At 48.6% G+C, this 17,087-nt stretch overlaps 1 protein-coding gene across 7 annotated transcripts in view; it reads left to right on the forward strand.

Moving 5' to 3' along the window:
• WDR25 (WD repeat domain 25) overlaps positions 1-14,359 on the forward strand; it is a 142,980-nt gene extending 128,621 nt beyond the window's left edge. For all 7 annotated transcript variants that reach the window (XM_038545717.1, XM_038545719.1, XM_038545718.1 and 4 more), the window contains 3 exons: positions 10,567-10,737; positions 13,094-13,234; positions 13,865-14,359. In XM_038545717.1, the coding sequence (XP_038401645.1) occupies positions 10,567-10,737; positions 13,094-13,234; positions 13,865-14,086 (534 nt within the window). In that variant the 3' untranslated portion in view covers positions 14,087-14,359. The remainder of the gene's footprint in view (positions 1-10,566; positions 10,738-13,093; positions 13,235-13,864) is intronic.
• The last annotated feature ends 2,728 nt before the right edge of the window (positions 14,360-17,087 follow it).

The following is a 17,087-nucleotide window of genomic DNA, read 5'->3' on the forward strand; positions in this document are numbered from 1 at the left end:
TATTAGGTACATAACCATTTAGGATTGCTATGTTTCCCTGATGAATTGATTTTTTAAAAAATATTTTATTTATTTATGAGAGACACACAGAGAGAGGCAGAGACACAGACACAGGCAGAGGGAGAAGCAGGCTCCATGCAGGTAGCCCGATGCAGGACTTGATCCCAGGACTCCAGGATCACACTCTGAGCCAAAGGCAGATGCTCAACCACTGAGCCATCCAAGCTCAGCGTCCCTGAATTGATTCTTTAATCATTATGAAAGGACTTTCTATATCCCTGGTAATATTCTTTATCCTGAAATCTCTGTCTATCATTAACCTTAGGTGTTTCTGGTTTACTTGGATTACTGCTAGTGTGATGCATCTTTTTCCATGTTTTTACTTTTAAGCTATTTCTGTCTTTATATTTAAAATGTGTTTCAGGGCAGCTGGCTGGCTCAGTTGGAAGAGCATGCCACTCTTGATCCTGAGTTCAAGCCCCATGTTCCGTAGAGAGATTACTTAAAAATAAATAAGTAAGATATCTGGGTGCCCCCCATTTCGTCTTGGAGTAATATAGTATTTTTTATAATTTCAACTTATCTATCTTGTTTATTTTTATTGTTGTTTTTTTTTTAAAGATTTTATTTATTTATTCATAGAGACACAGAGAGAGAATGAGAGGCAGAGACACAGGCAGAAGGAGAAGCAGGCTCCATGCAGAGAGCCCGATGTGGGACTTGATCCAGTGTCTCTAGGATCACACCCTGGGCTGCAGGCGGCGCCAAACTGCTGTGCCACCGGGGCTGCCCTTCTTGTTGGTTTTTTAATCTGTGGATTTGTGCTGTGGTTTACTTTTAGTGGTTGCTTTAGAGTTCATAGTCTATGTCTTTATCTTATCAGCCCACCCTCAAGTCCTTTTGTATCTCCTTATGTATAGTGTGAGCATTTCATGATTTACAGATCTTCAGTTTCCCACACAACAGTCTTTGTGCTATTGTTGGCATACATTTATTTCTACATATAATATATTACAGTCTCCACAATACAGTCATTATTTTTGCCGGAAATGGCAAATTATTTTTTAAATATTTTAATAATAGAAAAGCTTGTTCAATTTCCCTATTTAGTAAATAGTAAATATGCTATTTACTTCTCAATCTTTTGTATATATTCTGGTCGGTATAGTTTTCTTTTTGCCTTAAGGACTTACAGTTTTTGTTTTCAGTGGTCATCCATATTTTAAAGAACTTAATTGGAGAAAAATGGTCTTTTGTATTTACCCAATTGTCTACATTTCTGGTGCTTTCCCTTCATTCCTGAAGTTCTGACTTTTCCTCTGCTATTATGACTCTTTAGCCTGAAAACTGCATTTAGCATTGATTGTACAGAGCAGATCTGCTGTTGATAGATTTACTTCGCTTTTCTTCACCTGTGAAAGTCTTTATCTCCCCTTCATTCCCAAAGAATTATGTTTTTGTTGATAACATTCTGGGCTAACACTCCTTCCTGCACCACTTTCACTGTGTCCATGGTCTTCTGGTCTCCATAGCTTCTGATGAAACATCCCCAGTCCTTCAGATGTATGTGATGCTTCATTTTTCTTCCCCAGGTGCTTTCAAGATTTTTCCTTTGAGCTTTTCAGCAGTTTGACTGTGATGTGTCGGGGCTTGATTTTCCTTGATTTTATCTTCTTCGTGACTTGCTGAGCCTCTTGAGTCTGTAAGTTTGTGACTTTTTTCCAAATTTGGTACCTTTAGTCAATATATATATATTATATATATATATATAGGCACTGCTGTCTTTCCCTTCTCCTTTAGGAACTCCAGTGACAAAAATACTTAGTTTTTGATATCATCCCACAGGTCCCTAATGGGGGACCTTTAAATCTTTAAATGGTCTTTAAATCTTTTCTTAAGATTGTATTTTTTCTATTGATCTGTCTTCAAGTTCACAGAGTCTTTTTTTTTTATCACTTCTGTTTTGTTTTTGAGCTTATTGTACGATTTTTTTCCAGTTCTAAATTTCCTGTTAAAAAATATGTATTTTCTATTCTCTGTTGAGACCCATTTATCCATTCATTTCAAGAGTGTTTATATCATTGAGGATTATTATGATAGCTGTTTAAACGTATCTGATAATTCCAACATATGGCTCACTTCAGGGCTTACATCTATTATTTCTCTTTTGTGGTGGTTACTATTTCCATTTTCCTGGTTCTTTATATGTCAAGTAATTTCAAAATATATCCTGCACATTTTGAATATTATATGGTAAGATCCTGGGTCCTGTTAAAGTCCTATGGAGAAAAGTGATTTGTGTATCTTACCAGGCAACCAACCGTGTTAAATTCAGATTGCAAGTTCTTTCTCTCTTTCACTGGGCAGTGGTTCCTTTTCATTGTAGTATTCAAACCCTTTGTGATGCTGGGCCATGAAGGAGTTAGTTTCAGACTTGGGCAGTGGTCATATATATATTCTCTTCTCCGGGTTTCAGCTATGCTTCTGTGACTGTGTTCCATGATTGTATTGCTTAGGACTTGTCCTGGGGTGCATGTCAGTTCACACACAGAACTAGATGATTCTCAGCTCTCTCCTCTTTGGAACTTCTCCCACATTGCCTGGCCACCCAGGGCCTCCTTTCCTGGTTCTTCTGCCCAGAGAGAGAGTGTTGTCTCAGATTGTTAGCCTTCTGCCTCATCATGGTATCTATAACTGGGATCCCTTTTAAGGCAAAATAAACAGAGAAAATAGAGGAAAAACAGAATGTGGCTTTTCCCCTTCCACTGTTATAATGCAGGCCCTTTCCCCCAGCTGTTCTATTCAGATGTTTTCCCTCTAGGTTTTAGGTACTTGTGGCACACACCCAGAGCATTGCAGTCCTGCTGCTGGGGCTGGTGTTGTTAGGTCAGGGCAGGAGAGAAAGAGGTCATGTTTTAAAATTTCTCCAGTACTCTCTGGCTTATAAAGGGTCCATTTTCTTTTTCCTTTGACCAGAATGACAGATTTGTTGCAGAATTTTTGCTGTTCATGCTCACTATGTAGTTGGTTAATTCAGTAAGTCTATTGGTCAAAGTCAGGAGTTAAAAGACAGCAAACAAGCAGCCCCCTCTCCCCAACTCCGCAAACCTAGGACCTTACCTTACTTCCCTCCACAACCCACTTGCTATTATTTACTCTTGAAAGCCTTCAGGTAGTTGCTTCTTGAATTTTGTCCAGACCTTTTAGTTGTAGAGAATAAGAGGCCATAGTGGGCTTACTCCATTTTTGGGTTAAAACTAGAGATCATCTTTAAATCCAGTCTTTTTTTTTTTTTTTTTTCCTCTTTGGCATATTTTGAATAATTTCAATTGCTGTGTTTTCTAGTTCACTAAATTTTTTTTTTTTTTTTTTTGCAGTGTCTCATCTGCTGTTAATCACATCTAATGTATTTTTCATCTCAAACGTGTATTTCATCCCTGGAAGTTCAGTGGAGGACTCCTACATCCTCCATGTCTCTACCTACCAGGGTCACTCTTTCTTCTACTTTTTTTTTGTAAGAGGAAGAGAGAGTGCACATGGGAGTGGGCTGGGGGAGGGGCGGGGGAAGAAGGAGAGAGAGAATCTTAAGCAGGCTCCATGCCCAGTGCAGAGCCCAGTGGTGGGGCTTATTTCACAACCCTGAGATCATGACCTTAGCTGAAATCCAGTCGGATGCTTAACCCATTGAGTCACCCAGGTGCCCCACTTTTCTTTACCTTCTTAAACGTAATGCTACACAGTTAAAATCACTGTTGTGGTGCTGAGGTCTGTCATTTGCCACTTCTGGGTTTAGCTGGGTTTAGAGACCATAATCTGAGTGATGTGGTTGCTCCTTGTTTCTAGGCCTCTTCAGTGGACAGAGCTAGGAAAGGTTTTTGTTAAGAAAAAATATACAGGGGATCCCTGGGTGGCTCAGCGGTTTAGCGCCTGCATTCGGCCCAGGACATGATCCTAGAGTCCTGGGATCAAGTCCCACATTGGGCTCCCTGCATGGAGCCTGCTTCTCCCTCTGCCTGTGTCTCTGCTCCCTCCCTCTTCTGTATCTCTCATGAATAAATAAAATCTTAAAAAAATCTATATATATGTATACACACACACACACACACACACACACACATCAGGGGTACCTAGCTGGCTCAGTCAGTGGAGCGTGTGACTCTTGATCCCATGGTTGATCAGAGGTGTAAGTTTGAGCCTCACTTTGAGTATGGAGATTACTTAAAAATAACATCTTAAAAAAGAGAAAAAAAATATTAATTTTTTTTCCCAGTTCAAAATTAGGACTACAAAATTTTTCTTTAACTTCTTTGGTTTTATGTATTCTCTCTTTTTTATACTGTAAATTTTTATTTCTATCTACCTTTGTGCAGTTTGGGGGAAGGTATATATCAATACACTAGCTGTGATATGCAGTGTATTGACTGAAGACAGTTTAAGATTTCTTGTGGTTCTTTTGGTCCACAGAGTATGTCCTGTTAGGATCTACCATGAAATTAGTGATTTTTCTGTTCAGAATGTATATCCAGCTAAGGATGTGCCATTAAATTAGTGTGCCTTAATGTCTCTTAAAAAAAAATCCTATTTGGGGATCCCTGGGTAGCTCAGCGGTTTAGCGCCCGCCTTTGGCCCAGGGCACGATCCTGGAGTCCCAGGATCAAGTCCCGCGTCCAGCTCCCAGCATGGAGCCTGCTTCTCCCTATGCCTGTGTCTCTGCCTCTCTCTCTCTCTCTTTCTCTCTGTGTCTATCATGAATAAATAAATAAAATCTTAAAAAAAAATAAATCCTATTTGGTTAAGCTACCAGTCAATACATGGTTAGTTTGATTTGCTTTATTTTGCTTTCACATCTTAGAGCCTGCTTTATGTTAATTTGGTTGCATCATTTTTTAAAATATATACATGGCTCTAGAGAAGGGAGTGGAAAACTACAGCTCATTGGCCTCATGTGGTCTGCCACCGGCTTGGTACAGTCCTTGAGCTAAGAATGGTTTCTAGGGGCGCCTGGGTGGCTCAGTTGGTTAAGTGTCTGACTCTTGATTTTAGCTCAGGTCATAAGCTCAGGGTTGTGGGATTGAGCCCCGAGTCAAGCTCTGCACTCAGAGCAGAGTCTGCTTGAGATTCCCTTTCCTCTGCCTCTCCCCCTTCTTGCGCACACACTCTTTCTCTCTCTCTCTCTAAAATTAAATAAATAAATAAAATCATTAAAAAAATAGAGATGGTTTCTGCATTCTCAAATGGCCGTAACATACACATGCATGCATGCACCTGCACACACATACATGCACATGGAAGAGTATGCAGCAGTGACTCTCTGTGTCCCCCAAACTCTAAACTATTTATTGTCTGGCCCCTTAACAGACATCCTCTAAGTTCTACCTCTAATCTGGTCTAATCCTATCTCCTCCATTCTCTTTCTCTACTTATTTACTTCATTAGTTTCTGGTGTATCTTTCTGATGTTTTTCATGGAAGCAAACTACACACATTCCTGTCACCTCTTCCATTTACCTTGTTCACTGTTTCCCTGCCAGTTGGCTTTTCTCACTGGACAGTGTGTCTTGGAGGCTGCCCTGTACATAGCAGGGCGGGTGGGCAAGCTCCACTCTTTGCAGCTGCATCCCATTCCGGAGTATAGGTGTGCTAAGGTTTATTCAGCTGGTTCTTTCAGGATGTACATTTGGGTTATTTCCAGTTTTTTATTTTTACAAGTATTGCTGCTTTCAGTGGTGGTGTACTTACATCTTTCTGGGGTTTTGCCAGTGTACCTTTGGGATCGTTTCTACAGGTTGCTTTGCTGGGTCATGCAGATTGCTGAGAAACAAGGCATATGTTATTTTGCTCGATGTTGCCCCAGTTCTCTCCACAGGGATTGTATCGTTTTGTGTTTCTGTCAGCAGTGTGTACAGTTAGCTAATGCCCCACAGCCACCTAACGGAGTGTGTTGTCAAACTGGGATTTTGCTAATTTGATAGGTAAGAAATGGTATCTCTGTGTAATTTAAATTTGCATTCCTCCTGTTATGAGCAAGATCAAAGGACCAATTACATTTCCTTTTATATGAACTCTCTGTTCACTTTTCTTGCTTTTTTTTTTTTTTTTTTTTTTTTTTGTAGAGGTGCTGAGTCTTTCTCATCTGTTTTGAGAAACTGTTTTAGGGATAGTAACCTTTGTCTCTGTTAAAAGTTGAAAATATTTCTCCCATTTGTCCTCTTATTTGGTTTTTGAGCTGTGCAATAGTTTTTTAAAAATTACTATTATTTTCATGAAGCCAGGTTAATCCATTTTTCTTCTCATTGCTTCTGGCCTCAGTTATGGCTAGGAAAGACTCCCCCAGCCCCAGGTTGTAGAAAAACTTAATTAGGTTCTCTTTTCTATTTTTTTTAAGTAAATTTCTGATCCTTTTTGGATTTATAAACAGAGCACTTTGCTCTGTGATTGGCTACTTATATGAATTTAAACTATAAAAATGGACCCTTTGCTCTCTTCTCCAGCTTGCTTTTATACATAGATTCCTGACATCTTAGCATTTGAAGATAACACAAATGTTTATTCCCAGGGAAAAGGAATTGAATTCTGGGGAGAAGGAACTTGCCCAAGGACCCACAGCTCAGAGCTGGGGACTCTAGCCCTGGGCTGGCCCTGGAAGGGAAGGTTTATGAGGATTTGCTTCATGTCGGCCACTGAGCCAGGCACATTGCCTTCCTTTGCTTTCCAGGCATAGACCCCATCAGTGTCCCCACCTTATGGATGTGGAGGCTGAAGCAGAGAGGTGTGGTTTGCCCAGGAACCATGAAGTTAGCAATATGCCATCAGGTTGGACACCAAGGTGTCTGCATGAGAGCTTGGGCCACCCACTGGGGAGGGAGGCCTCTACCAACCTCCCCAGGGCCAGTGATGATGGAACATTGAGCACAGGCACTCTGCTTCTGCCTGCCACCCCACCATGGCCTCAGAGTTCCTTGAGAGTCCGGTTTCCTTTGTCTCCATGTCCAGGGCCACAGGAAGACCCTTTGAATGAACATTTTCTCCCAGGGTGTCTAATGGAGCCAGTGGTGGCAGCTCCCCAAGTGCTGACTCAGCCCCAAGTGGCAGGATATTGCTGGGAGCTAACAACCTCAAAGTCCCTACTTTTCAAGCTGTCCTTTGGTTCACTAATCCATTTGTATAGACACTCATTCACTTATCCAGCCATCAGTTCAGTACACCTTAGTAATGCCTACACTGTGCAGACCCAGTGCTGCCCAAGGATGACCCAGAAATGTGACACATACCAGTCCCCTGGAACTTATGGTCCTGTAAGGTAGGCAGGTAGTTGACTAAGGGAGCACGGGGTCCCACAGGAGCCAGAGCAGTGTCTCCCCTTGCCTTTCCTCAGGTTTGGGTCCACAGGAATGGTGGGGTGGTGTCAGGGAGCTAGTGCACCCCAGTCCTTCTTTCTGAGGTCCAGCAGAAAGCACTGCCTCCAGTGCTTAGAGGCAGAGGTTTGCTTCTTGTCAGTCCAGGCCTTCTATGGTGATGGGCAAAAAGCCAAGCCCGAAGAGAGAATGGACTCCCCCAGGCACATGGTGAGTCAGCAGCTGGGCCAGGACTTGAGTCCAGCCTGTACCCCGACTCCAGGCAGTTTGAAAGTGGCAGGGATGCGAGGAAGGGCATATACTATGCTTTGGATGACTCAGCCCAGAGTTTCCTAGGTTTGTTCAGTGGGCCAAGCAGTTGTTAGATTTCAGGTATGTCGAGTGATTTTCATACCTGAATACATCCGTGGTATGGATCACGTCTTCAGCTTTCCCCAAAGCCCGAAGCCTTCAGCAAAGTATCTGATTACCTTACAGAGGCCCCCTGCTGCCAGAAGAGTCCGAGTAAGGCTGCCTTCTGGATCCAGCTAGTTAGGCCCGCTTAGCGCCATCCCACGCCCCTGGGATGGGACACACCAGCTGTCGGTGTAATTAAGGTTGCCATAAAACCCACCAGCTAGACACACAAATGGCTCCTCTGCTCTTTCCCGGGGCAGGAGCAGTTGTGAAGGCGAGTAAATCACGTTCGGCAGCGATCACTTCAAAGGTCAGCCTTCCACTTACAGCAGTGTTATTGGCAGGGATCGCCCGTAACACGGCTTGTTTCCCGGCCGTTCAATTTTATGGCGCCCTAATGAATTGGGCTGTTTCCATCCATTCTCAGGAAACGTACAGAACAACGGTTTTCGTTCTCCTGGAAAGTTTGTCCTGGGAGGCAGGTGTGTTGGTGGGCATGCAGGTAGTTCTGTCATGGACAGGCCGAGGGCCCCTGGCACCTTGCTCCTGTCTGGGCCTTCACACCACCCTCTGGGAAAAGCTACCTCTGCACTATCATCATGGGATAATTTATGTGGAATCCCTGCCCAGTGGCTGTCTCTTACCAAGCACTTGGCAAGCGCCGAGGAGGGCCCTCCTCTTTCCTCAACCCTTTCTTGGGTCAGTGTATTTCCTGAGCCCCTGTGGGGATCAAGATGCTGTGGCTGGAGACAGGGCTGCAGCGTGAAGGCCAGAACCTGCCCACAGGAGCTCATGGTCCTAACCGGGAGCTGCGACCTGCTGGCCTGTGTGGGTGCCCACCAGTGGCCTTCTCTATGAGCTGCTGTAGCTCTGGGGGGTTCTTTGTGCCTCCCCCACCACCAGGCCACATCCAGGGACATGAGTTGGGCCAGATATACTCTTCTCTTGGTATTTGCTATCCCTGGCCATGTCTAGATTCCCTGTGCCTCACCTGAATGGTGGTGATGGAGATGACTTTGGTAAAGGGGGAAGAAAGGCTTTGAGGCCCAATGTGGCCTAGGCAAATGGAGGCCTGGGGTGGCTGAAGTGAAGGGTGACTGGAATGGCACTGGGATGGGAGGAGCCAGTAAAGAGATTGTTCAGAACCATGATTATGGGACCCTGCTTCTTCCCTCTCGCCTCCCCTCCCCTCCCCACCGAAATGAATTCCAAACACAGCCCTGGAATGGCACTGTTGTGAGTTTGGAATGTTGTGCAAACTCAGGAAAAGCGGATGTTGGAGACTGTGAAGGCATGTAACACCCTCCCCCAAAACCCACCCCAGAGTGGGTCGGTGGAGCATCTGGCCAACAGCACCCCAGCTGGGTCCCTTTGGCTGGGGACACGGAGACTTCCTCCTCCTCCACACTCTGTGAGGCTCAGGGCTGGGAAGCAGCCACAGGCTGGCTTTCTGCCCTATGTTCAGAGGCTTGTAGGGCTGTCCTCTCTTCTCTGCCTCTGGACCACTCTTCAGGCTTCAAAGGGGCTCACCCTGAAATTGCTTTGGCTGGGGACTGCTTCTGAAGAGGCTCAGAGAAGAGCAGTCATTTGTCCCTATCCTCTCCTGGGAAATTGTCCTGATATTTATGGAAGTGGGAAGTGGCCAGTAGGAGACTGGGTTTGGGTTCCAAGGAAGCAGCAGGGATGGGGAGAAGCCCACCACCCCGGCAGTGAGACTTTGAGCAAATCCCTACATCTCTGAGCCTCAGTGTTCCTCATCTGGAGAATGGGTCTCAAAACTGCCTAAATTGACTTTATAGAGTGCTGTATGTAATGTGAATTTGAATTATATACATTTGAAAGGATGATAGAAAATATATTTGCAAAATTTAAAGGTTGTGAACTCCAGGTTTTTTTTGTTTTGTTTTTGTTTTTTTTAATGGTCAAGACTTCCTATTTCTTTGCCTGCAGGCGAGGGACCAGAGAACTGTGTTTATGCTGTGGCCACATGGTGGCGCCGTGGGAGCTGGTAAACAGGCCGGCTAGGACCTGCAGGAAGGCCTGAGGCCGCCTTGTATTGGCCTCTTGCTGAATATTGCAATCTAAAGCGAGCTGTCTGTGAGTTTGTTAAGTGGAGATACTTCTTAGTCCCGATTCTGGGAACCACCCCCAACCCAAACCAGGTGCTTTAGAATGGAAAGTGAATGTGATAAAATGCTCTGGAGAAAACAGAACTCCTTGATACTTAATCATGTTGGTTTACAAGACAGGAAGCTATGAAATATTGGCCATGATGCTAAGAAGTAAAGTGTCTTTAAAGCTAATCTGTGTACTGTGGTTCTGGTTTTATGGTCTCCAAGGGCTCTGGCTTTCTGCAGTACAGTTACTGTTCCAGAGAGAATAGGCTGGGGTTTTGTGAGCTGTGAATTATGTGACGTCTTTAGAAGTAAGAACCTCTCACAAAATATGGCCTGGTATCAATGGGTATCATTGGTGCTCTTTAGGTGCCCTGGGCAATGGGCCCTTCCCAAAGCTCACTTTCATCAGGCACCAGCTGCTCCCTAGGGGATTGGTGTGATTGGAGAGATCATCACGCCTCCCTGGGTGGCTCACGGGTGGTGGCCATGTGTCGATAGACGTGGGGTGGGCATGCGACAGGGAGGACTGTCTGTGGGGAGGGGCCCTCAGGCAAGGCTGTAAGGCTGTATGTATCTCCCAGCAGCTCAGCACTGCCCTCACTAGACCCACCTGCTGTCTGGGCTCTTGGTGACACTCCCCATGGGCTCCTGCCCTGTGCTCCTAGGGCCCACCAGCATGGTAGGTTTCCACTCTTGCAGGTGGTGAGAAGCTACAAGGCGACCATCCAGCAGACCTTGGACATCCTCTTCCTCCAGGAAGGCTCTGAGTTTCTGAGCAGTACAGATGCTTCGAGCCGGGACTCTGCTGACCGCACCATTATTGCCTGGGATTTCCGGAGCTCTGCCAAAATCTCCAACCAGATTTTCCACGTGAGAAACCCTATTTGGCAATGCTTTTCAGTTTGTTTCAGCTGCAGGATTTAGCCATAGCCCTAAGCCGTTGGCATCCCAGGTCACTTCCTGGCAGGGATGGTTCAGCAGGCAGGATATTTAGAGACCATTTCGGGTGCCTGAAATCTCTTGGGTACGATAGACAAGTGCAGGTCTAGGACCACCTGGAAAGCCTTCCAGAGGCTCTGGATCATAGCACTTCCATGACCGTCCTACTCATCCTCTGCCTGGCATGGCTACTCCACAGGGGAAGGATGTGGAGGGGTCACCCATCCAGATCAGTAGAAGATGGCCACTCAGCCCAAGAGACTCCTGCCTTCCCTCCATCACCCCAGCCAGCCCATGGGTTTCTGTTCTATCCATCCTTGGTCAGTGCATTTGACAGGAGCTGTGACTTGGAAGTTTAAGCAGGGACCCAAGTTAGACCACCTGTGTTAATAAAGTCCTGGATTCACCCCTTACAAGCCCATTATGTAGCTTCTTTGATTCTCATTTTCCTCTTAGGAAATTGAGGATGGGAATATTACTTACTTCATAGAGTCATTCTGAGAATTGAAGGGGATAATGCTTATAAAGGATCTAGTACAGTGCCAGGCACAGGGGGTGCTCCTTCAATGCATTACCTATCTTCACCATCGCCACGATCAAATCCAGCATCTTTGCCACTATCAGCATTACCATCACCTTCATATCACCACCATCACCATCACTGCTACCCACCACCGTCATCATCATCACCACCACTATCACCTTCACATCACCATCATCAGTACCATCACCATCACCACCATCCCCACTGCCACCATCTCCATCATCATTTTATAAGATTTCAAATTAAGACACGGCTAATCTCTTTGGTACTCCTCCTGCCGAACTTAAAAATATATATGAGGTGTACATATATACCTTCTCCCTTTCACTGCCTTTCCTTTCCTCACAGGGTTCTAAGTAACCCTGAGCAAACCAGCCTCTAGACCTTTACTGTAGGGTTTTAGTGCAACCCACTGGGAAGGACGAGCTCTGGGAGGGGGCTGCATGGACGTGTCTGGCCACCTCAGCATTCTGAGTCCAGCAGCCTGTGTGGCAACCAGAGTACGTGGGTGGGGTGGATGAAAATACTAAAGGGCCAAGCCATTGGCCCTCCTAGAAATCACACCTACTCATTTTGTGCGGGTGAGCAGGTGCTCTGCTTGGTAGCAGCGTGCTGGGGAGCTTGTTACCAGACCACCATAGCCTCTGTGTCTCTGGTGGACCCAGAAGTCTGCAGCTGTCTTCCACTGGCTTCCCACGTTGCTCTCTGAGTTTGGGCTCTTTTAGAGAGGGTGGCTTCAGGGCAACGCTTAGAATAAAGGAAGGACGAGTGTAGCTGAGAAGGGAATTTTTAGGGGTGTTTCCATGTGACCCAGCCTGTCAAACAGTGACAGTTCCTTGCCTTGTGCTGTGAACACTCTGTTCACGCCTTTATCTTCTCGCCTGGCCATTCCACTTCTCAGTTACTGTGTGTGTGGGCCGCAGAGGAGCCTGGGCTGGGCTGGGGCTAGCCTGAGGGCTCGCTGCAGAGGCGGAGAGGTGGCTGTGTAGACTTGTTTCCTGTCGCTGTGTAGCCACATACCACAAAGTTGGTGGCTTAAACTAACAAATTTATTCCCAGTTCTGGAGGCCAGATGTCTGCTAAGTCTCACTGAGTTGAAATCAAGGTTTTATCAGGGCCCACTGCTTCTGGAGGCTCTGGGGGAGAGTCTGCTCTGCTCCTTCATGCGATCATCTTCAGACCCTCTGCTCTGTCTCCATGTCACCCTCTCTGTGTGTCGGATCTCCTGCCTGCCTTGTATAATGACAGATATCCCCACGTCAAGATGCTTAATTATGTCTGTAAAAACACCCCCTCCACATTTTCTGCCATAAAAGGTGACATTTACAGCTCCCTAGGAATGAGGACATGGGTGCAGTTTGCAGGGGGGGGTGGGGGGAGGGCATTTTCTAGTCTACCACCAGGGCCACGAACCAAGGGATGCCAGGAAGGGCAAGGAAACACATACCCCCAAAACCTCCTGAAGGAACACAGCTCTGCTGACACTTTGATTGTAACCCAGTGAGACCCATGTCAGACTTCTGGCCTCCAGAACTCTAAGAGAATAGATGTGTGTAATTGTAAGCCATTCAGTTTGTAGCGTTTTGTTACAGCAACCATAGGAAGCTTGCAGGGACCCCTGAGCCCAGGTTCACGGGTTGGGCACAAGGCTCCAGGAGTAGAGTGCTGGGTGGCATGTGTATTGGAGGCAGAGGCCCAATTGGGAGCCTTTTCCATCCTCTCTGTGGCCTCACTGTTTCTCAGGAGAGATACACCTGCCCCAGCCTCACCTTGCACCCACGGGAGCCTGTGTTCCTGGCGCAGACCAATGGCAACTACCTGGCTCTCTTTTCCGCCGTGTGGCCCTACCGGATGAGCAGGAGGCGGCGCTACGAAGGGCACAAGGTACTCTGTTCCTATCCCCCAGGTCAAAAGTGGGCCACTGGCCCCAGAGCCTCCTGCCAGACATCTGTAGTAGACATGGGGCCCCAGAGTGCACAGACCCTCTTTCTGGGTAGACGCTGTTTTCTGTTTCCTGGGTGACCACATTCCATGTGGCCTGGTGGTCACTGAAGGCTGTGAACCACATCTAGCCCTACCTCCAGGCCCCAAGTGCTGGGCAGGAAAGGTTTTCCCTGACTTACTGGCTCACATGGACGGGTTGTGTGGGAGGGAAGGCAGGACAGAATGGGTTGGGGCCGTTTCGGCATCTGTCCCTTTTCCCCACTGAAGCCTGCCTCCCAGGAACAGGTGGGGCCAGGGGCTCAGGGGCTGTTGTGAGGCCAGACACCACGAGCTACGCTAAAGCCCTTCCAGCTGCATTCCACTAAACTGGCTTCATGAAACAGGATCCATGCTGGGACCCCAGCCTTATGGAGGGAGCTTGGGCCTTGGCTTTGGGGTGCTGGGTGTGTAGCCATGCTCTGAGCCTCAGGCTGCTCCTCTGTAGAATGGGCATAATAGCTCCCGCCTCACAGGCTGCCTGGAGGAGCAGCTGTCGTGCGGCCTGCTCACCCTCTGTGTTCCCCTCTGCAGGTAGAAGGCTACTCGGTGGGATGCGAGTGCTCCCCGGACGGTGACCTGCTGGTGACGGGCAGTGCCGACGGCCGAGTCCTGCTGTACAGCTTCCGCACTGCCAGCCGGGCGCGCACGCTGCAAGGGCATGCACAGGCTTGTGTTGGCACCACCTTCCACCCTGTGCTGCCCTCTGTCCTCGCCACCTGCTCCTGGGAGGGCGACATTAAGATCTGGCACTGAGCCTCCTAGTGCAGAGCCTCCCGGATGCCAGCCAGGCCCCAGGCTCCCATTCTTCCTTGGGGTGGGCGGGTGTGAGGAAGCGCTGAGGTTGCCTTGATTGAAGCTGGGTGGAGGGTGCCTCCCTCCACCCTGAGCCTCAGGTTCCACATCTGTAAAATGGGGGAAGAGATCTGTTTGCTTCAGGGTTATGAGGACCACCTTAGTGGAAGTGCCTGGATGGAGGGTTGCTGGTGGTACTCAATAAACATGAGTGTTTTGCTATTTCTTAGGTTATTTTAGCGACAAATATGTGTTGGCCACTTCTGTGCACCTGCCCAGTCCCTGGCCCTCTGAGGCTCCAAGACAAAGAGACCAGTGAGAGCTTGAGATGGGGCAGCCCCCTCTGCTGATCCTGATGGCGGACAGGAACTCCGTGTGGGAGCATGGCAGTCCCTGCCAGTGTCGTAGAGTCCAAGCTTCCTCCCTCTCCCCACCAAGCATGGCCCAGGGAGTCCCGCTGCCTGTAGGGTGTGCACACTGTCCCAGTGAAGAAGCAATGTGTGGGAGGCTCCTGAGGAAGCCTTGAGGGGTTACGCTGGCAGGAAGACCCAGCTCCCCAGGGCCTGGGCAAGTAGGTGAGCTCTGGCACCAGGACCCACCAGGACCATAATTGAGGGGCGATTCCAGGAACCCAAGGATCCACTATAGGTGAGGAACCACAGCTACCATGGCTCAGGGCAGGGGTGTCCCTGTGGCCTTGCAAGGAGGAGACCATGAGCTAGTGAGGAGGGATCCCTAGCACAGGAGTCAGTGAGGAAGCATAGAGGACCTGAGGAGGAGGCCTGTGAGTAGACGAGCCATGGGAGTAGGAGCCGTGGGGTACCCAGCTTTGCCTCTCCAGAACCTGGGTTCTAGGCCAGCTCTACTGTCAGCACAGCTGAGACCTTGTGAGTCACCTCTCCTCTCTGAGCCTTAGTCTCCCCATCTGTAACACAAAGTCAGGACCTGCAGACTTGCTGTATGGCTCCAAGGAGGTCAAGTCTGTGGTAGGTGTTGGAACAGCAGGGGTTCCATTCCTGGGAATGGGCATCTGGAGCTTGCAGAGGGCTGTAAATATGTTTATTGCCGTATGTCTGACTTGCCCGGGGGTTCATGAGTCAGGTGTTCCAGGCAGAGGGAAGGGCAGGGCAAAGGCCCTGAGGTGGGGGTTATCCTAAGGGCCGACCCCTTTTCTAGCCTTCATCCCTGCTCCCCCACCCCGCCCTGCAGTTAGTGCACAGCCTGGCAGGCAGTGGGTGTTGAGTGGATGCAGCACCTGCTGTGCCTGAACTGGGGTGGGGAGGCTGGAGCAGAGCACGTGGGTGGGGGTGGGGGAGCATGTGCTCTTCAGGCTGGTGAGAGACGTGAACTCCCAGGCTCGTGCAGGACACAGGGTGCCAGGCAGGGTGTTGGGAGAGCTCGGGTTGGGAGTGCTTTCTCTTTTAAGGCTTAAGAATGGCTGATTTGGTGAAAACCACATCCCATGCTCAGAGGGCCTGGTCCTCGGCAGAAGCGGAGACTTCCATGGGGCACTGCCCCTGGCAGAGTGGCCGAGGGCGTGGAGGCTGAGCCTATGTCCGTTCAGAACGTGGCGCAGGTGATGGACACTCCTCCCTCAGCCCCCATGTGGCTGCCCTGCTGAGCCTCTCACACACTTTCTCACCTCTGCAGGAGCTCTCCTGCTCTGTGTGGGAAGCTCAGTGATCTCAGAAGCCTGCTCTCGGTATCCCTGATGGGCTAATGGCTCCCTCCACTGTGCTCCCATGGCACGGTGCCTCAGGGCCTTTGGTCCCACTCTGAGCTCTGCTGGGTCATGATTTCCCCCAGTGCCCCCTGGCTTCCTGCCTGTCTCGTGCAGTGTGCAGACAGGGGGCCTTCAGGGAGCCTCCCCTCTCATTCTGGGTCTTTCCCCTTAGCTCTGCTGGATGTTGTCTCCCCACCCCACCGCTCTGCCCCACAACATAGGTGTGTGCGGTGGGATGTCAGCTTCACAGGGTTCCAGGTGTCTGTTCCCTGCGGGACACCTGGCTCCTGGCCCGCAGTGGGTGTTCTATGAATAACTGCAAGTGTGGCCTGTCGACGGGACATAGACTTTGGGGTCAGACAGACAGACCCTGCCATCACCTTCCATTGTGTGGCTGCAGGCAAGTGCTGGGCCGCCCAGTGCCTTGGTTTCCCCTCCTATGAAATGAGAATTGATGGTACTGAGCTGGTGAGGCTTAATGAGGTTGGGTCTGTACAGCTCTTGGCAGGACCCGTATACAGTAGGCACTCGAAACAGCAGCTAGGAGTATTAGTATTAGTAATATTAGTATCAGACCACCACTTGATACAGGAACTGAGCCAGTTTAGACCAGAGGGTGCAGTTTGGCCCCATTGTCAGACCTCATCACGGCACAGTGAGGATTGATGAGACCCTCTCTGGCCCTTTGGGCCTGTGCCTGGTTTAGACACCCAGCAAGGGGCCGCCCCTTCCTCTGTTCCTACTTGACAAGTCTTGGGGAAGGACCCTGATTGACTGGCCTCTGGCACACGCCCACTCCGCTGGACCAGGGGTCCTTGGCCAGGCATCACTCTCACTATGGAGCTGGAGGGGAGAGTGATGGGACCCACTGCATAATGGTGTGTCTCCCCGGATCCAGCCCGAACAGGCCCTCTGCACACATTTGTCAAATGAATGAGTGATGTATCAATGAATCCAGACACAGGCCAGGAGGAAGGGCTGCCGTTGTTGCGGTGCAGGGGCACCTGGCTTTCCCAGAGCACCTCTCATCTGCCTGTCCCACCCCCCATTTCCACCGTCCAGCCCCAGATCCTGGAGTCCAGATGTCCTGCTGTCTAGTGTAGCCTGAATGGGGTGGTTTCCTGCCTTTCTTGCGTGCAATATCTTGAGTGAGAATTTCAGCGCCTGGTTTTCTGATTGCTTTCCCCACTGTGACATGTTACTATTACCACTTTTTTTTTTTAAAGGTTTGTTTATTTT

The sequence above is a fragment of the Canis lupus genome, chromosome 8, assembly GCF_011100685.1.
Source record: "Canis lupus familiaris isolate Mischka breed German Shepherd chromosome 8, alternate assembly UU_Cfam_GSD_1.0, whole genome shotgun sequence".
NCBI lineage: Eukaryota > Metazoa > Chordata > Mammalia > Carnivora > Canidae > Canis > Canis lupus.